The following is a 21,571-nucleotide window of genomic DNA, read 5'->3' on the forward strand; positions in this document are numbered from 1 at the left end:
AAAGAAAGCACTTTGTTATGCAGCCACAAAGGAGTGTGGCAGTAACCAGTATTGCTCTGCTTAAACATCCTGACCCAGGGGTAGCACTTTTTTTTTTGGTGCCCAGATGCACGCTGTGTTTTAGAAACCACTGTGGATTTCTGACCACTGGATTTGGTGCAAGAACTAATGGTTTGCTATCCCCAGCCTCATCTGTTTTTAAAAACCTTCAGTGATGGACATTGCATATCCTCTTCAGGCAGTCATTCCTTTTCTTCCTTTTCCTTTCAAAATCAGTGCTCTCTGGCTTCTCTTTATTCCTCTTTTTTTGAGTTCCTCATATTTTCTTCAGATTCCTGGAATGTATGTTGCCTGATAGCCACAGAACATGGCTATGCTTTAAGTAACATTTCCAAAAGCAGACTCAGGTATGCTGATGAAAATTCAGCATGAGAGCCCATCATTTCCTTCACAGTGCAGACTTACAACAAGTATGTTAAATCATTACTACATTTTTGATATTTCTTTGAAATTGACTGACTAAATTTGAGTTATTTTTCCTACTGTGAAATAGATTCATCTTGTTTTCTCCGTTTGCTGAAGAAAAGATGTTCTAAATTACTTGTCATCTCTGTTGAGCATATTCTTTACCTCACACTGAAGTATTTGGCCATGTAACGCTGCATAAATAGCTGATCTTGTTCCATTGTCTGTGCTGCTGTAAACAGCAGGATAACAAATGGAGTTCAGGAGGAAAATTTGATGTGGCTTCTGAGTGGCATGAAAGAAAATTATTAGGTTCTAAGCAGTTATTGAAACTTCACTTTCATTCTTTTAAATGACTGCTGTTACAGTGTGTGGCTTAAGCTTCTCTAAACAAAGTAACTTGAGCTTCTGTATGAAAATCCAGCTACAGCCTATGGGCAGTACAGCAAATGTTAACTTCTTCTTATCTCTTGAATAAATACTATTAAATGTGTAGTTCTTTTCTCTAAGAGAGTTATTCTGATGTGTGTGTATTGTAGGTTCCAAACTGCTGCGGTGATAAACTTAGTATGAATGTGTGTCAAGATCTTAAATAAAGAAATGGTAAAAATAACATAGAACTGAAATACAATTGCTGAGAGGAGATTAATAATGTTCCCATTTTTCCCCTTCAAAATTAACTCTTAGATTTGGAGTATGAAGCAAGATACCTGTGTACATGATCTTCAGGCTCACAGCAAAGAGATTTATACTATCAAATGGAGCCCTACAGGACCAGGCACCAGCAACCCAAATTCCAACATCATGTTAGCAAGGTAAAAATATACTTGTTTCTCTTGCCTGACAAGAAGGATGATCCTGATGTGGAACTCTGCTGTCACTTTGCTGTCAATCTTCCTGCAGACAATCCCAGTGAAAAGTAGCTGCATTTGTAAGTCAAGGAGATGGATACAAAAGGAGATGAATCATATTTGAAAAAGGAAAAAGGAGGGGAATTGAGTCATATGTTACTTAACTTTTCAGCTGTCTAGATAGGCATTCCACCTTCACAACCAGCACCCATTTTTCATGGTTGAAGGTACTCGATGAGGCAGAGGGCAGCCTTTTCACCCAGTTGGAGTATGTTCTAACCAGGGTCATGCAACTTACTAGGGCAGATATTGACAATTTTTTGTAGCATTGTTAGCTAACAGAGAAAAGCTTGGATAATCTTTAAAATTCCTCTTCAAAAATCTGTTCTGAATTCCTCTTTGAGTTCAGAAAATGTATTTACTTGAAGAATGCTAATTGGTGGTAGTTACCATGGGATTATCAAACCAGTTTGTGGTGTAGACAGTTTTGGGAGGACTTGGTTCAGAGTTGTTTCATGTATTTTATTCATTAGTCTGGAGTGGACAGCAAAGAACTTCACTTTCTTGGAGTTGTTCTTTTAATATTTTTAATACCAATTATTTCCCTTGCCTTTCTCTAAGCACAAAGTTTGGCATTTAGGTGGATTGTAGCAAAAAACATCCCTGAAACAAATTGAACTGCAATTCTACAGAATGCAAATTTATTAAATCATAAATTCATTAATTCATAATAATGAAAATCCCTTAGGAATAAGATTTTTGTGGTACCATTTATGCATTTATTTATCAAATACATACTTGAGCTTCCTGAGCAGTAAGAGAACCTCAAAAGGGAGGTGCTCAGTGCTCTCAGGGTTCGTGGTCTGATCCTACCAAGCACCCTGTGTAAACTCAGTGGGTCCGCATACAAGAATTCAGTTCTGTAGATACAGTTCTTGTCATTAAAAACGTAAAGGTAGTAGTGAATATTAGCTTTCTGCTTGAAGCATTATTTCTTGCTTAGCCAAGGGAAAAAGGCTGTGTTTACAATATCAGACAACAGATTGGTTAACACCCAAGATATGAGCTGTGTGTGTTTGAATGCTTCTTGCAGTGCTTCGTTTGATTCCACCGTTCGGCTTTGGGACGTTGACCGAGGCGTCTGCATCCATACATTAACAAAACATCAAGAGCCTGTCTACAGTGTAGCTTTTAGTCCTGATGGAAAATATCTAGCCAGTGGGTCCTTTGACAAATGTGTCCATATATGGAATACTCAGGTACCGTGAAGCACATCTGGTTTAAATGACACATGAATAGCAAAAGCTTAAATGGAAAATGTATGTACCTCTGTAGTGTATGACCTGCCAGCCAAGGTTACTCTGGTTGTATTGACTGATACAAATCCCAGAGTAACAGTTGAGTCACTCAGGTGGAGTGAGGTGACTGTCTAGAACATTTGTTCTCAAGCTCCACTGTGTGCTGAAACACCAACATGATGAAAACAGGTACCTCGTATTGTGCCGTCAGCCAGGGTGGGGACTGATTCTTACAAATAACTGGTATTTTTATTTAGTAAGACACTGGGTTCAGGTGTGAGTCTTATAATTTTTTAAACGAGGAGTTAATATCTGCGAAGGGTGTACAGACTGCTGACTGGGATATTCTGAAGAAAAGTGAGATATCATAGTTGCATAGGTTTAATTCTGGATACTGCTGCCTCACAGCCTGAATTAACAACAAACTTCAGAATGTACTATCTCAGCCTAACTCCCCAGACCTTCACCATGATAAAGCTGACAAAAGCAGAGTCCTGCTTTAAAGTACTTTCTGGAGAAGCCTGTTTCTCTTCATTATCAAAGACCAGTTTCCTAGTTTCAGCACCTTATGGAGATGACCATAGTTGGGTGATGTGAAATAGCCCTCCTCTTGCCACCACTCTCCTCTTTTTAATGTAGTGCCACACAACAGAGAAAAAGAAGGGGAACTTCTGTATCAAATGCTGTTTTGCATGCTTTTTTGCTTTGTAGAGTGGAACTCTAGTACATAGCTACCGAGGCACCGGGGGCATCTTTGAAGTCTGCTGGAATGCCAGAGGAGACAAAGTGGGAGCAAGCGCATCAGATGGATCGGTAAGAAGCTTTACACCTCGTAAATGTTGGGTGGAGATTACTCTTGTGCAGAGAACGCTGCCTTCTCTGGGCAGAGCTGAAGGCAGCTCGAGACAGAAATAAGTAATTCTGGGGGGGATAGTAAAAACACTTCTGCTTTGGGAAGTTTTGAAAACTACGAGGTGGTGTTCTGATTGGAAATGAACAATACTTGTGGAATCGGTGAATGTTGCTGGAGATGGGAGTGATTTTGAAATATATATTTGATAAGAACACCAGCATTGTTGTTTTTATAATTACTTATCTCTACTATCAATTTTTAATGAAGGGCAAGTCACAGCAGTCAACTTTCTAACAAACAGTTGTCCTGGGGCTTTCTAAGTTTAATCCCACAGAAGTTTACCCTTGAATAGTACCTAAAAGAGGAAATGTTCAACATGATGCCAAAGAGTTCATCATGTGGTAAAGGAGAAATAATTGCCATGGAGATACTGATTATTTGTAGCAAATTTTGCTGTTACTGTTACTTGAAAAAAATTTTACTTGTACTCTGCACACCTGGTGAAGGACATACAGATGCTGTAACAAAATCTGCTGCTTTTTTGAAGTAACTTTTCTATGTGGCTGGCTGGCATAACTACTTTAGAGCAGTATTTTTCAACTGTTTTGAACAAGGGATATGGTACACCTGTGACAGGATTCATTTGCTTGAGCACAGCAGCAGTGCCTTTTGAGATGGTGCCAGGCTTGGCTTCCAGCAGCTTCTCCAAATGCTTGCAAGTCTGCCCCAGGCTCTGTGTCATTCCTTCCAGCCTGCTTCTCTTCGGGGTGTATTTTCAGAAGTGGAAGTGGACATTGCATTCAAGTAATGAAATAGAGCCCATAGTCTTGTCAGGGATATGGCACCAAAATGCCTGTTTGTAATCCAATGAAAACCCAGCTAAATGTCAGATGTATGATTTTTGCTTGGGTGTTCTCCCATTCAGTTTGTTCCCTTGCTTGTGTGCATGTAAACAGATCCCTGAGAGAGGCTGATTTGAAGCTTGGGGGTGTCACACACCCATCCGTGGGGCTGTATACGGATAGGACTTACACACCACCTCCAGAAATAATTCTTAATGCCAAGTCTTTTCTCTCCAGGTTTGTGTTCTAGATCTGCGGAAGTAAAAGTGAAATGTTTTAGAAGAAATTTCAAATGGACCAGCAGTGAATGTGTGGGGAGAAGCACTCTTCAAAACTATTCTTAACAGCTCCAGAACTGTACGAACTTGAACAAAGTTAGAGTGTACCGTGAAACCAACTCTCCCTGGCCACAGGTGTCTAGTATGTTGTCCGTAACCTTCATCAAGGAGTAAAAACACAGTCACTTCAGAGGGGGAGGGAATGGTTTCCACCTGGAACATTCAGCCTTGGAAGCATGAAGCCACCAGCTAGGCATTGCACTGTTTGGTTTGCGTCTGAGAACTTGATCTGATGGCTGGGAAAAAAAAAAGCTGTGCCAAAAAAAAAAATTAATAAAAAAAAAAAAAAGAAAAAAAAAAAAGAAAAATGCTGTGATAAACCAAAAGGGAAAAAAAAAATCCTCCTCCATGTGGTGTTGTATTTTTTCCTTCCAATTTGGACACTACAGTTGCTCTCCCAAAGGACGTTCAAAGACCAGTTTGTACTGATGAAATGCTCAACTTTGTAATCACAACACTTTCTATTTTCTAGACTACTTTTTTTGTTCAGTGGTTTTTCTATCAGCTGGAATATTACAGCCTGGAGGATCCCAGGCTTAGGATGAAACCTTTGTTTTCCTTTTGTTTCTCCCTTCCACTCCCAACTTCTCCTTCCTTTTTTTTCCTCCTTCTCTTTCTTCTTACCCTCTTTTTTTTTCTTTTTTTCCCTGTATGCCCATAGTAGATGCAGCCAGGTGGACATGACAATGAAAATTTTTGACAGACTGCTTCTCCTCTCTTCTCTCTCTTCCTTTTCCTTTCTTTCTCTCCATTTAAAAGACAAAAAAATCCTCCATGCTTCAGATCTTAGCGTCTCAAGGGCACTTTCAGCAAATTGTGTAATAAGTGCTTTATATAAGAATGCAGTGCTGGGGAAGATTTTTACAGGAGAAAGATGACTTTTAACAGAAAGAACCCAGTGTATTTTTGGAAAAAAAATATTTTTTATGTTAAACAGTTTTAAAAGCCTAAAGTGGCCACCAAATGTAGACCAGTTGTGTAATTCAAGCAAAAGGAATGACGGAGTCCAAGGAACATGAAAGGTGCAGTATCCTTTTTCTTTTTTCTCTCAGAAAGTGCTGTAAGAAACAATGCCATTTGATACAATAAATGCCAGTCATTCACTAAGAGTCCTTTTCCAGCAGCCAGGCTTTTATACAGTCTCATTTCATTTGGGGGGCTGTCTTATGATGTACACTTACCAAAAAGGATTCATAAGTTCAAGCTGTAAATACAGCGTTCGTTTTCTTGAGTCCATATTTTTGTTTATCCTCAACAACCAGGGGAAAACACTTAAGTATGTTCTTTCCTCTAGTGATAGTTCACATTTTCCATGGAACATGGGTTTGACTGCTTGTGGCCTTGCTGAGCAAGATTCATCCCACTCAGCTGTTTCTATTCCAGTGGGATTTTACCACTTGGACCAGGACCTATTGACTGCACCTGTCATTGTTGAAGAAAGGACTCTGGCCAAGCTCCTGTCCCTCCACGGTCATCACACAGCTCGAAGCAAGCTCTTCCATTGCATCTGGCACTATTTGGTGCTGCTCTCTCCCTCAGCCATGCATGTGCTCCATGCCACAGGGCAAAACTGGGCTCTGCATTTGGAGACTCAGTGTCTCCCTAGAGAGGTTTAGCCCTGAGGCAGTCCTCAGCACGGTGCTCAGAAAACAACGCAGAACTCTGTTAGGTGAGAGCAGGATAAAGGATATATAAGTGATATTTCAACACAGATGCCACTATAAAGTTATAGTGGGTGAAATGATCAGAATGACAATAAGCACCACCTATCCCTTGGGCAAGATTTCCTTATGGCAAGCTGGACATCTGCCGGGATGCCTGCAGAGGACCACGTTACTCTTGAGAGCAAATGGTGGATGCAAAGGAGGATGCACAGGCAGAGTTTACTGAACGTGTTGTAACCTATAAGGCAATCTTGTGATGGTGGCAGCCTTTACTTAGATAAATACTCAACTGGCTGAGTCAAACATGCCTCCTCTCTAGCCCCCATGCTAGGCTACAATTGAGAGAAAAGCAGCAGCAGAGAATTCCCTTAACATCACGTAATAACCTTCCCTCCCAGAGTTGCCATTTGGGCAATGCAGGATCTTCACTTTGATTTGACCACAGCTGCAGAAGTGGTGGTTTGATCTGAGAGAAGCCAAAACCAGAGCTGAAATGGTGGTACAAGACCCACCAAGAATCATGGCATCTTCATGGCATCATCATGGCATCATCATGGCATTGTGGAATCCTTACTTCATTTTTTCTCTTGTGTTTTCCTCTCTTCATGCTTGCATCTGCACAGTATCGTAGTCCTTCCAGTGGAACTAACCAATGCCAGCTTCAGCTGCATTTTTTAAAGATATACATTTGGAAAGGAGAAAAGAATTAAGTAATTGCTAAAAGGGTTACTCAGTTCTGAAGTGAAGGCAGTTATGTGAGATTTTGGTTATTATTAACAGGCTTGTGTGTAATTTGTATCAAAGAATGGGACACTGGAAGGTATCAAAGATTATTTTCAGTATTAAATGTATTTATGTGTTTATTTTAGTTTTCTACTCCATGAGAATGGGCTGTAGATGGTCACATGACAGTCTTGCATTGTTTTATAGAAGCATCGTGTAGCCCCTAATTAAAAGTCACTACTTAAAAAAAAAAAAAAAAAGCATACAAGTTTGAGGAGAAACTTAATACAAAGGTCTGATGAGTTTTTTTAAATCACAGTTGAGTCGATCATCTGATTACAATCATTACATGTACAGGGTTAACTTCCTAAGCTGCTTTGGGGTGTTGTTTCTGAGAATAACAGGCAGAAGCAGCTCTGATGGGGGCTCTGGCCTTGCCTCTGTCCCTTCAGTGGCACCTGAGCAGGGCAGACCTCAGGAGCCAAAGAGATGGGGTTGCACCATCTGAGTTCAACAACACCCCATGGGTGGCTGCCTGCAGAGCCTGTGTCTCGTGGCTGTTCCTGGGATAGCTGCTGGAGATAATCTGGCAGTGCCCAAGAAACCTGGGTCTTCTTTTTCCTTTTTTCAACTTGTCAGAACACCACCTTTCCCCTCTGCCCACCTACACGGAGGTTAGAAGCCAAGGGAAACAAAATTTGAAAACCAAACCACTTGCAAAGCCTACGTGTGAGAGAGTTTTCCATACAGACCATCAGACCTGAGAGCACTGTGTGTAAGAAGCTGAGAAAATCTTTCCCTAGACCCTACAGCCTGGAAAATCCTCAGAGATGCTGCAGCAGATAGTTTTCTGCTAAAGAGAGCTCAGCTATTAAGGAAGGGCAGATGCAGCTGCATAGGCTAATCCTAGCCTAGCAGGCTGAATTTTTTAGGAGATGGGTAGTGGAGAAATAGGAACTTTTCTGAGCTGTAGTTCAACACGGACATCTAAGCCTCAACCTGCAGAACTGCCCTTGTGGGAGCTCTTGCTTTCCTCCTCCTGCAACAGCATCCTCTGGCTCTTCCTCCCATTCCCCCGGGACAGAACGGTGTGAAGCAACAGGACAGTGGATGTCATTTTTCATTTTGTTCATGCATTATGTGTTGATAATTTTGTTCATAGTTCTTTGTAACGTAAGAGAAGTTGAAAAACATTAATGACTGGACAGGATTGTGAAAACGTTAAGAGACTTACTGGTTTTTTTTATCATTGCTGGCTGTCTGGAACTGGCTTTGAAGTGAAAAAAAATAGTTTCTGAAAACCATTTGACTCTGGGGGTTAGAAGGATACTGAACCTTTTATGTAGAAAACACTGGGTCCCTTATGGGGCACTAAAGGGCCAGACTTACAGGGTTATACACACATTAACCCCATGCTACATCTTAGAAATTTCCTTTTAATTTGTTAAAAAACAAATAAAATAGCTAATTTTAGAGCCAAGTGAAGTGCACTTTGTCAAATGTAAGGGTCTGCTTTGTTTTTCGGTTTTTTTCTTTTTCCCTTTTAATTTTTCCTCCTTTTTTTCCTCCTATTGCCTTTTTAAAAGATGTGGTTCTTTGTCAATTGCAGAAATGTTCTTTCAGCCACTCACTGAAATTCTGAATTCTGGCTTCTGCAGTTTTTATTGTCTGTGTCAGACTTGCAGCCAGACTTGGTTCTCATTTCAGCATTTCCCAGGTTCTGTTGAAACATCAACCCTTATTTCGTTTCTCCCCCGTCCACACTTTCTTCAAATTCACCTTGTGTATTGTAGCTCATTTGTTTTAAGGAGAGAATCAACAGATCATATTCAGTGTCTTGAATAAATTGCTATATTTTGATATTAGAGAATTCTGTGCGTGTTGTTCCTTATTCTTTTCCTGGCTTTTCCTGCATCTTTCGCTTAAGAGCTGGGGTTGGGTGACTGAAGCTGTGCTGTGGTGTCACCACAGGAAGGGTTACTCAGGCTGCAGGGCCATGGAGAACATGACCATGGGTTTGTAGGAGTCTGTAATGCATAAAGACCTGGAGACTTTAGCCTCAATGTTTGTTTGGGTTTTTTTTTTATTACAGGTTACCACAAAAATCATCACTATCAAGTATACCCATGATCAAGACAGCAAGTATATATATATATATTTATATATTTATGTAGTGAGCTATTATGAAGTATTATCAGCGAGCTCTAGCACAGCATCAATCAATAATATAGCAGCAATTACAGCAGCAGTCAAAAAGCACCCAAAAATAGCAGCAGTCAAATATGTATTTAGTATTGGAGGTTATGACAAAGTTACTGCTAGTGAAGCAAAATTATCAGTAATATAACAGTATATGTGATAGATTAGTTACAGGTTTATAAGTGGCATTTCAGGTGCATTTCAGAAGGGATCAAACCATCCCAGTGGAGTGCAAGGTGATGGCAGAGAGGAATGCAGTCATCCCAGAGGTGGGAAGGAAAACCAAACTGGTCAGGGACACGGGCTGACTGGGAAAAAATATAACTATAAAACAAGAGACGGGGTCTTGCTTGGAAGATGATCCATGCCACAGAGTTTGGAGTCAGCCACATGTCCCCAGCAAGGGTCCAGGGTCGGGTAGAAAGTTCACACAGAGCTTTTTAAGGGTGGAAAAATGCACTGATGCCTAGATAAATATAAATACCATCAATATAATAGGCTGGGGGACACCACCACTTTGAGCTGCCAACAGATGCTGTTAGTTTCTGCTTTTCATCAGGAACAACCAGTAGATGATGATTTCTATGCTCCCTGACCAATTTTTATTTTTCAGGACTTCTCTTATTCTTGCATTTAGACCACCCAGTGCCAGTTACCAATTCTTTCTTTCTCAGGATGTTTTCCCCTTTTTCCAGACTACTTTTTGGCTTTTCAGATAACGTTACCATTGCAGCTCCTTGGTTCTGTGCCTGTTGAGGACATCTGAAGACCTCTGTGGTTTCTAGGTACCCAGCTGCACTTCAGAGATGCTCTCTGTGCTTCTCAAGGACACTGCTGGTTCCCAGGCTTCGAGGCTGGCAGGCAGTTTTCTCTCTCAATATTTCAGCAGACATCTTCTGTTCAGTCATTTTTGCCTTCTAACCAGGTCACCTGTCTGGCTGCTCACATCACATGTTTATTGTTCAGTTTTATTTCCCCACACCTTCCCATAATGCAGTTAACTCAAAATACAGCTGGTAAGAAACCCACTTGAGTACAACTGAGTTTAAGTTTCCCTTAAAAAGTTTCCTCAAAAAGAACTTTCTCCACCTAGAATAAATTGGACTGCAGTTCTGATCAGAGTAAATAGTTGATTTTTCTTTAAACTAACAAGGCTTGTATTCAACCTTTCTTGAGCAGTTAGAGGTTTTTGAAGAACTTTGGAATATTCCATCTTCTGCAATGGGTTCACAGTCATCCCCTCTGGTAGGAGCTCTCACGGGCACCATCTCATAGCTCCTCTCTCTGCTTGGAGCTCGCAGCACTGACACTTCAAAGGATAGGTGGGTGGCATTTATCCCATGAAATGTGGGATTTTTGCTTCGTGACCCTGTAACACACTGACCATTCACCTAAGCTAAGGCTGAAAGATTGCCAAAAGCCTTTCAAAAGAATTAATGCTCCAATCAACCACAGTCTTACATGCCATGTCATCTAGTTCCTGGGTGTTCAGGGACCTAGAACATTGTTAGGATTGATACGTAACATTTGAGAAGACTCACATGCTAGAAGACATGGTATGCTGCTGATGAGCACCTCACCACACCATCAGCTAATAAAGAAAAAAAAAAAAAAAGGTCATGCCCTTTGATGCCACTCAGTTCCTGCTCTGAAATTTGCACAGCGTAATGTACAATCAGTTCCCTGTAACTGTAGGAGCTGAGAACAGTAGGATAAATACACTTGTTCAGCTCTCACAAGACCAGAAACATCAGCATTTTCCATAACAGTTTCTCAGAATGAAGAACGTGAGGGCTGAGAAGGCAGCCAAGGTGGGGCTGCAGCTTTAACAGGTTACGCTATAGAAAAGTTCTTCACTTCATCAGCTTCTTAAATAAATACTATGTGATGGTCCTATTTTAGTCCCATCATTCCCAGGTGTGTTTCAGGAAAATGTGTGACTGTCAAACTAAAACTGTAGTTTAGTTTTCCTTCATTTATCCTATAAATATTTACTTAGCCTGGGAAGTTATTTGACTGCTAACACCACATGCATTGAGCAATTCCTGAACACTTGCTCCTTTTGGCATGCAATACAATAAAAGGTTATTTGTTAGGGCTGTTCCAGGACGAGCTAATATTGCAGCATCTCACTCAAAACCACTCAGGGGTGGCAGGATACATCCTGCCATGTATCATTTCCCATCAAGGGACGGATCAGCTTCATCCATTAAGCATGCAGGCAATTTCATATTTAAGCTCCACAGTACAGAAAGTAATTTTTAGAGTTCTGAAGTCTCTTAAGTGAAGACATTACTCATTTGGCAAGGGGTTTATCATAACTGCTGACTCCTTTCCCAACAGGAAGGAAGATCTTTGCTTCCTTAGAGATAGGTTGGTTTTTTTTTGTTTTCCATTTCCTTTTGAATATATTCTCAAAACCAAAAGAATACAAAACCTAATAACCACAGGAAAGCAGCTATATCCTCTTCTCCTGATGCAAGGTCTAACATCTTCTGCCTTCCCAGAAGCAGCCTTGGCTTCACCATGGAAATCAGTTGTATCCATCTCAGTACAAAAGATGAAAAAAGAATCTTCTTATCTCTTCCCAAAGCCTTCCCACTAAATACTGGGACTAAATATTTTGCTATAGTAATTCAGCAGAGTAAGAAATGCATAGCAAAAGATAATGGATTTAGTTGCCATTCTGACATTCTGTGGTGCCAAAACTGAGATTATTCTCTCTCTAGGCTTTTGAAAGCCCATGGATCACCATGTCCCTACACACTGTTGCATCTCCTGAAAAACTGAGTATTTTCTTCAAGGGAAAGACAGAAAAGTCAAGCCCTTAGAAGGGTTTTTGAGACTTTGTGCAATCCTTATAGCCATGGTGTCCTGCCAGGTGGACTGAAAGAGGTGTCAAGTCCCTGCAGAGAGTTCCATCAATGAGGACACTTTGGGTGGAAAGATCACACACAGGATCCTAAGAATAACAGAAATCTGAAAAGTCTGCAGTGTGACATTGCCATCTTTTAAGTCCTGGAAAACAGCTGCTTGTCAGCTTCTTTCCCAGAGGCTTGTTTGAGGAGAACTGTGAGAAATTCTGCACAATGAGATGACCATATCTAATGATCTACCCAGTTACCTTCCTCCATGGAGAATGGAGAGAGAGCCTCCACAGACACTCTGTGGTTCGGTCAGCCCATGCTTATGCCCTTTTTATTTTTTCTCATCCACATTAAAGGTCCAAGTCTTATGACTTGATTAAAAAAAAAAAAAAAAAGGAAAAAACAAACCAAAACACACATCAAAGCAATTAAAAAAAAAAAAGCAATATTTCTAGCCTACCAGCTTTTAAAAATGGTTTTCCTGCTTAGGCCTGATTCAGTACAGGCACATTGCTGAAGAATGGAGATGGATAAAAATATTTTCACAGAAAAGAAACATGGAAACATCAGTTTGGAAACATCTTGCTCTGGAGAAGAGGAGGCTCAGGGGAGACCTCATCACTCTCTACAACTCCCTGAAAGGAGGGGGTAGCCAGGGGGGGGTCGGTCTCTTCTCCCAGGCAGCTCCCAGTAAAACAAGAGGGCATGGAATTAAGCTCTGCCAGGGGAGGTTTAGGTTGGATATTAGGAAGAAATTCTTTACAGAGAGGGTGATCAGGCGTTGGAATGGGCTGCCCAGGGAGGTGGTGGATTCTCCATCCCTGGAGGTTTTTAAGAAGAGACTGAATGTGGCACTCAGTGCCATGGTCTGGTAACCACGGGGGTAGTGGATCAAGGGTTGGACTTGATGATCTCGAGGTCCATTCCAACCCAGATGATTCTGTGATGAACTTTTAACAGAAAATCCTAGATCTCATAGCTTAAAAAATGTGACAGTACAAGAGAGTCTTCTGAACACTCTGGCAGAGTCTGCAAAAGATCAATAGATTCAGGTCTATTTCTCCAGATATAAATTTGAAAACTGAAGGAAAAAACAGCATTTCTCATCACTGCAGACATTCCACCAGCCCTTCTGAGCCTGGGAAAGCTACTAGAACACTAACTATGTATGTCATTGAAGACTTCCTACTAACAAAAAGAACCCCAGATATTCATATCAATACTAACCAGCATGTTTCTTCTTGTTTTTCACTTCTGCCGTGTCAGAGAAGGAAGCAGAAATTATCAGAGTTCAAATGGGCAGAGAGGGACGAGTCAATGAACAGCTCTAACCTGAGACCATGGCCCACAGCTTTCCCTGCCAAACCTTACATAAAATTTACTTCAAAAAAAAAACCCTACTAACACCCTGATCCATCTCTTGAACGAAGTCTTTTCCAGTAGGAACTGAATTCACAGCAGCACCTCTAGCAGAAAAGAAAAAAAATTGGTTTATTACATGTTGCAGTTTGGTCACTCCTTTCCACACTCTGATCCAGAAAAAGTTGGTGCTTGCCCCTCCTTCAGTGGAAACGTGATCTGCTCCCAAAATGAAATTAAAATAAAGAACATCTTTTCTTTATACTCTATTTTCACCTAATTCATTAACATAATCTTTCTCCTTCCTATGCCCTGGATGCCATGGGCTGGGGGAGATATTATTGCCCAGTAAGAGCTGTGTATCTGGATTATTTTTGAAGATGGAATTTTGACTTGTTCCTCCTAGGGAAATGTCCTGCAATAGCCTTTGGATACTCACATAGTAGGTTATTGCTTGATAAAACAAAAGTAACCAGGAACCCCAGTTGGCACTGGAAAATGGCCATGGAAAAAAACGCTGAGAAAACAAAATTATGACAATTTAATGAGAAAATTTTGCTGGAAATTTTGATGCTGCTTTAGAAGGGTATTTGGGGCAGTAGTGAGTTTCATGTTGAAATTTTATTTCAATGAAAATTTAGGTTTTGGTAAACAGAAAATTTATTTCCATAGTGTCTTCCTGGGAGCTTATTGTTACGGGTTTTAATAAAAGGTATTAACATTTAGGGGGGAATCACCAAAATCATTCTAAACCACAAAAATTTATTTTATAGTTTACCCATCATCAGAAATGATGAAGTTAGAATGTTAAAAACTAAGGAGTACTTACACATGTACTTGGGTGTGTTTCCATGTATGCATGCCCTCACATATGGGTTTTGTAACTGTGTCTGAATATTTATCATTTTCTTTCACAAATATCTACAGGAGTAGGAGAAGAGGCCACAGTTTCACAAGTCTGGAATCTCACCTGGAATAAAATGAAGCCATTTACTGGGTATCTACTCATGAGCTAAACCAATCCATATCATTTTGAGGGTTGGAACCAGATGATCTTTAAGGTCCCTTCCAACACAAAGCATTCTACAAGTCTGTGATTTCTATCTCCCAGTAGTGTAGTAGCAAAATTAACACCTGAAACAGGTGGCATGAAGAAAAAAAAAAAAAAAAAAAAAAAGAAAGAAAAGTACATTTTGGAGGTTTTATAGCCCTGTATCTAACAGGCTGGTGCTCAGGTGGTTCTGCTGCACGGCATCAATACCAGGGGTGGGCAGCAGCTGGGATGTCCCTGGAGCTGCATCACGGGGCCTCAGCTCCCTGCCTGCCCCTGTAAAAAAAAAAACCCAAATCTGTGCCCAGGTGAAGCAAGGGCTCTTCTCCTGCCAGGCTGTAAGGTCAGCAGCATTGGCTTTTCTCTCTCCTCTCCTTTTGGCCCGCCGAAGATTTAATTCCATGAGCAGAGCAGAAGGGCTTCAGGAGGCAGGGGCAGGAGTGGCATGATGATGGGGACAGCACCAGCAGTACCAGCACCTGCCTGTCCCACCCTGTAGCCTCTGGGGAGGTAAGTGTCCCCAGAAGGAGGGGACATTTCTCAGAAGCTTGTGGCTGCCTTTGTGTCCTCAGCTCAGCTGTTTGTGCCTTTCACAGCTTCCCAGTTATTCAGCACCAGCCTGATGGAAGTCCCAGAGCATCAGACCCCAGAAAACAATGGAGAAATGTCTCTTTTACATTTAGACTATTCATTAAAAATTAATTTGGGTTTAGCAGAAAGTATGTTGTTAAAGTAGAAGTAATTTTTTTCCCCCTCCATTTCAAATTCAAACATCCTATCAAAGGAATCTGGGCATACCAGCTTTCAGGCTATAAAATCCCCAGGAAATAAGGAAAAAGCCTCCTTATTTAGTTTCTGCCATGTTGTTCTGGGTGTAATTGCATTCTGAGGGGATGGCTGACTGACTGACTGACTGACTGACTGCCCCGGGGGTGCTGGCAGGGCTGGGTTGTTACCCAGAGCACTGGGCCTGGCTGGGGGAAAGGCTCTGATCCTTGGCAACTCGTGTCGGGTGCCTTGAGGAATGGGATGGAGAGAAGAAGGCTGTGGTCCCAGTCACATGGAAGCACATGACACAGGGCAGGGTGGGAGGAAGCTGTTTCACTGCCATGTAAAATGTGTTGCTCGGCTGAGTGCTTCAGCCATAAGAGAGAGAGTTGCAGGTTTTGGGGGGGGTTTGTTTGTTTTTTGTTTTCTTCGAGGCAACTCACTCCCGATCTGCTGTAGCAGGCAAAACAAAAGCAGATGCTATCCAGTGCCTGCAGCTGTCAGGAATGGCTGCCAGCATTTTTATGCTGTCCTGAGCCTCGGTGCCCTCAGAGGGAGAGAGAACACTGCAAAGACAACCGAGCCAACACAGCTGGTTCCCTACATTGTACAAGAAAACCCACCACGTTGTTTTAAACCCATGGCTTTAAAATGTGCCCTTTTAATTAGCTTGATAGGAGAGGTCATGTTTGAGCTTACACTCTTTCAAGACTTTTTGGGAAGCTGACAGATGCTTGAGTGGGCTGGTACCTCCCTGGAGGCAGCTGGAGGACAAGAATCCAAGGCGTCCCTTTGCATCCCTCTTGGCTACACTGTGGGAAAGTGTTCAGTAAGTCACAGGAAGCAGATGAAATTTGGTGAAAAAACAAGTTAGGGCAAAGCTTGGCCAACAATGGTTGTCTTCATTAACAGACACAACACTGTCCTGCTCTCCAGAGGCAGGGAACCCATCTCAAGCCCTCCTGGCTCTTCTCCACCCCTGAACCCCGTGTTTCTTCCCACAGAAGAGAGGGCAGAGATTGCCTGAATTGCAGCCCAGAAAGACACCAGGGCAAAAAGAGAGACTCATAATCCCCTTCGGTGCTGCCACCCACAGCAGGACAGAGCCACAGGCAACACTGAGCTGCCACCTGTCCAGCCTCTCCAGGTCAAGGTCCTGCCTTTGCAAAGAGCCAAATGTCCCCTACAGAGAAGCCCAAAAGCTTAAAGTTCTTCTTGCCACCCCAAGATGCAATGAGCCCCAGGGACCAAGAGATTAAGGAGCAGCAGCAAGTCTTGCCATGGTTTTCATCAGTGGATGGTTGCCACCATGTCACCACCTTTGATCCCCACTCCTCTCTGCTGCTGGGGGTGAGATGGCAGCATCGCTGCTGATAGATCCTGGGGAACTATTGAAGCCTGATGAAATGAGTGGAATCAGACCCCCCTCTTCTAATGCTACAAAAAGATGTAGTATCTCCAAAGCTTTTTTAGGACAGGACTGTTTTAACTGTAGATCTTGTAATTTATAAACAGAGATTGAAAAAGCCCAATTTATTCTATTCAAGCTTCACGGGACAAATTTCCTTGTTTTAAGTTTTTACTCAGATGAAAACCACACCATACTCATGTTTGTAAATACAAATAACAGGATGATTTTCATTCAGAGGCTTTAAAGAGAGGCATGCTAACATGCATGTTTGTTAGAAATAATAGTTTCTAAACACAGCAGATTAACACCTCCAGCTGGAATCAGTTTCTTTTCCAGAGACAACAGCCATCATGTGACATGCAACAAAGCCACCTGCTCCCTTGTTTTCCTTGGTGAATTCAGTCTCCAGAGCCCTCAAAAGGCTCAGACAAGAAAACTCTCTGGGTGTGCTCCCATCTTAAAAACAGTAATTCAGGCTTCTCCAGCATCCTGTGCATCCTCTGTGCCCAACACTGACCAAAAGCCCTGATGGGGGGATGGTGAGAGCTGAGATCACGGGAGGTTTTGAACTACAGAGAGGTTGAGGTGGGAAGAGACCTCTGGAGCTCCAACCCCTCCTACAGCAGCAAGGCCACATGGAGAAGGTTGCCCAGGGTTGTGATGTGGGAATTAGACATCAGCCCCAGGTGTTTCCTGCTCTTTTCCCCCTGTGCAGCTCCATCCAAAGAGATGTCTGCAATTTGGGAAATGAATTCAGAGAAGCCAACATCAGGTCACTGGGTGACACCAGGTTTCAATCCCTCACTAAAGTAAAACTGGATTCATACCAGTGCTGTGAGAACTGAAGCTCTTCTTAACCCACAATTGGCATTTAAAACAAAGCCTTCCCCTAGTCTAGCCACCAGGGTTTTAACCTGTTTAGCCAAATAAAATGGAAATCTGAATTCAAATCAGCCCTGTACGTCTTCCTGAGTAAAAGCTGCATTCTTCTCAAGGTCTTCCATTAAAAAGTAGGAGGAGAACTTTGAAGCTGGGTGGAAAGCTAGTGTCTGCTGGGCAGAAAAACTATAACTTAAACAACTTCCTTACATCTCTGCTAAGGAACTGCAAAATACTATATACTGTTGGCCAACCTCTACAGCAGCAGCAGATGACAATGTTTCACCAGGTGTGAAATAAATGTCAGCTATCATTCTGACTCAAGGGACTCTTGCTTCTTGTGGCTGAGACTTTCCGGCTGCAAAATCCTAATCTTATCCAGAAGCTGTCCAGAATACATCCCTCACTCAGCATCATCAGATTATTTTTATTTCAGAGGGATTGCTCATTTCAGCCTCATGAGAAGCTCAGTCATTCTGGAGTGAGGAAAGGGAAATACTTCCCCTTGGAAATATTTGTTTCCTCCTCACAGACAGGTAGCTCCCTTGCTGGGAATTCTCCCTCCTTGCCCTCAGTCTATATTAACACCAGGTAACATGCTCAGTGGGAACACCCCCACAAAAGGAAATTCCCATCCTACACCTTGCTGCTGCTCTCACTGCACCCTGCGGCTTCTGGCTCCTACACAGCCAGACTCCAGCTCTGACCCCAGAGGTTTTATGTAACTCCAGCTTCCCAGACACATTATAGCTTTTTTCTAGCTTATTTTCTAGGGTGCTGTAGTGATTTCTGCACTTGCTTGGTTATATATATAATATATAACCAATATGTTTCTCTTGTAGTTCTTGAAAGCAGTATTGCATTTTCACCCCTCGTTCTGCTTGTAATAGGTATCTGAAATACAAACTGAGACAAATGCAGGCTCAGCCACACAGTCCTGCAGAAGTAAATGCAGACACCAACATATTACAATCAATGCACTATTTAAGTGATTATATGTGATTATAAGTGATAAAGTTAACTAATGCTCCAATAAATTAAATTGGTCCAGATTTGCTTTATCCCATACTAACTTGTCAAAACACACATCATGTGTGACACCGAAGAAGCCTATCAAATTTATTTGGTTTTGTTACCAGCAAACCACTGCACTAAAAAATCACTCCTGCAAGAGGCAGAGAAGCCTGAACTTATTTTCAGTATTCTAAAACCTTCTTAATCCTGAAGACATTCAAATTCAGATTCAGCGCTGAGCTTTCTACCCTTGAGACTTAAATTTCTGCATTAATTAGAAACATGGGCTTTTCTACATGTGGATGCCACCTTTGGGTTTCCCCAGTGCTACCATTATATCACGTTTGACCCAATTCACAGAATCCAGTTGGCTGTGGTGGCTTCTGGTAAGGCCACCCAACCCATTTGGCCTTTCAACCCTTACACTAGTGACACCATAAACAGCAAAACATCTTCTTAGGGCTTTCAGCTACAGAGCACACACCAAACCATCCCCATGCATGCTGGTCCTTTCTGCACATTGAGCCACGCAAGCTCACAGCCCCGCAGGCCCTCGCTGTGCCATGCACTTAAACACACCCAGCCTGGGCAAATACACAGTCTAAACCAGGGGGTTGTTGAAGATCTAGGGATGGCTAGAGTGGTTCTCTTTCTAGGTAGGAGAGTCTGATTTCTTTTCTGATTCTCTTTTCTTTTGATCTCACATAGTGTCAGCACACAGAAGCTGTAGAGAGCTAGAAAGACACCCACTCTTCTCAGCGCCGTGGAAGCAAGAGCTGTAGCTCATTTGAAGTTTTGCTTTGGGTGTAAACTCAAATGATACTGAATGCTCAAATGCTCACTGACACGTCTCAACCCTTCAAAAATTTTGCCTACAAATCCCCTCATAGTTTAGCTTTCTGAATGTTTGAGTTTGCTTGGAGGGGTGTGTTGGGAGAACCAACTTTCCGCACAGCTCTCAGAGTATCCTAGCGAAAGTCAACTCCTGGAAAGCAGATCCAAATGCATCCTTGGATTTGACTGTGCTCCCAATTTTTCTCTCAGTAAGACTGCATCTTCTTCAGCTGCTAGCTTCAGTGTCCACACAGATGCATACTTGTTCCTTAAAGGCTGAGTGACCCCGGCATCATCTGACCTGCCTTAAAATTACGTGAGCTACCATGTGGCTTAGAGATTTCTGTCTGAGATTGTGGTAAGCTTGAGGAATCCGTGAAAATTAAGAAGATTTAAGAAGGTCAGAGAACTTTTCATCATGAATACACAAGGGCCTCTTCTGAATTACAGTTCAACTCCTTTCATACAGCGGATGTGGGGAGAGAGGAATCAACATTCAGCATTTCACTTTCTAGCTTTCTCCGTGTATGTGGTCTGCAAAGGAAAGGCTTAATGGGAGGTGTAGTTAGGATTTTGGTATTCAGACACGTGGTGGCCTTCAGAAATGCAGGGCTTTAGTGTGCAAGGGGTCTGCTTACTCAAGTAGTTTATTATTTTACTACTGGTCATATTCCAGTTTTGCAATTAGCCTGAACATCTGGCCAAAAAAATAGCAGTTAAATGTATAAGACTGGCAGGTCAAATACAGTCCTGTGAGTCCTCTTCCACCAACAGAGAGCAGCTACAAGTGTCTAAGGAAGTATTACAGGGCATGACATGACACTTTTCCTGCAAATTTTCATTTTATCTTTGAGGGCTTAAAAATAAGTTTTGGTGAACACAGAAAACACTTACTGTGTATGGTTGTATTTGATAAGCTGGCTGGGATATGAGGAGGTTGAGAGGCCCTCTATGGGAAGATATCCATTTTATGAGATTCCACCAGCTCAATCTTATTTTAGTGCATCATGTGTTCAATGCTTTTTTTTTTTTTTTTTTTTTTTTTTTACCTTTTTCCTTTAGTTCCTTTTTTTCTTCAATACATTCAGGAAGACTTTTTTGAACTCTTAGTATGCTCAAAATACAATAAGATAAATCTGACAATTGCTGTACTCTAAAAGTGTAGTACTTTAGCAACATTTTATTAGAAAATATCTGATCTGGTTCCTTATTTTCTTTTCCTCTGAGGCACACCTTGCTGTTCCAGTGAAACAGCTGTATCCCTGCTCATGAACTGAAGAGCTCTGTGACTGTGCCTCTCTCACAGGCAGTGTAAAATGAGGACCATAGACCCTGACTGCATCCATGGATTTCAGTATTGCCAGCATCTCCCTGTCAACCCAAGTCATGTTTGGAACACACCTGAGAAAACAAAGACTGAGGCCAGAGACACACACCTCCCACACTCACCAGAAGCACCCTGCCAGCAGGCTCCTACAAATAAGCATTTTTGAAGCAACTCTTTGTAGCATCATAGGCTGGGAATCTGGATGGAGAACTGAACATACCGTGGTGACCAGGCATATACAAAGCATTGTACCCTGTAAAAACCAGGATGTCTTTCTATGAGCTGATAAGTGCAAGGCTCCTATCAGGAGAAGGTGGATGACACGTTTAAGAAGGCAATGTGTGGGGTGGCATCAAATGTGGTCATGATTGCACATGAGCAGATTCAGTTGTCAGCCCATTTTGAACCATGCAGGAATATCTCATGAACGTTCACCAGAGTCTGGGAACAGCAGGGAAGGAAACTCTCCTCACACTTACTCCTTTTGCAAGTTAAAAACTGCTGTTGGTTTGCTCTGTTGTGCCCCATTTCATGTTCTCAGTGCATCAGCACTGGCTTAGCTCTCTGTGCTGGTTTGAGGATAGGATTCTTCATAGTAGGTAGTATGGGGCTATGCTTTGGATTTGTGCTAAAAACAGTGTTGATAATGCAGAGATGTTTTCCTTGCTGCTGAGTAGTGCTTACACAGAGTCCAGGCCCTTTCTGCTCCTCACACCATCCCACCAGTGATGGGGGAGGAGGATGCATAAGAGGTTGGGAGGAAGCACATCTGAGAGAGATGACCCTGACTGACCAAAGGGATACCCCGTGACATGTGGCATCATGCTT

The 21,571-nt window shown here is 42.1% G+C and overlaps 1 protein-coding gene across 4 annotated transcripts in view; it reads left to right on the forward strand.

Moving 5' to 3' along the window:
* TBL1X (transducin beta like 1 X-linked) overlaps nt 1-8,904 on the forward strand; it is a 199,025-nt gene extending 190,121 nt beyond the window's left edge. For 3 of the 4 annotated variants that reach the window (XM_071747834.1, XM_071747850.1, XM_071747842.1), the window contains 4 exons: nt 1,153-1,280; nt 2,410-2,575; nt 3,326-3,427; nt 4,547-8,904. In XM_071747834.1, coding sequence (XP_071603935.1) covers nt 1,153-1,280; nt 2,410-2,575; nt 3,326-3,427; nt 4,547-4,573 — 423 coding nt within the window. In that variant the 3' untranslated portion in view covers nt 4,574-8,904. Of the gene's footprint in view, nt 1-1,152; nt 1,281-2,409; nt 2,585-3,325; nt 3,428-4,546 lie in introns of those variants that run through there. The other variant, XM_071747860.1, reaches the window with a different exon arrangement.
* Nucleotides 8,905-21,571: the final 12,667 nt, after the last annotated feature.

The sequence above is a fragment of the Heliangelus exortis genome, chromosome 1, assembly GCF_036169615.1.
Source record: "Heliangelus exortis chromosome 1, bHelExo1.hap1, whole genome shotgun sequence".
Classification (NCBI taxonomy): domain Eukaryota; kingdom Metazoa; phylum Chordata; class Aves; order Apodiformes; family Trochilidae; genus Heliangelus; species Heliangelus exortis.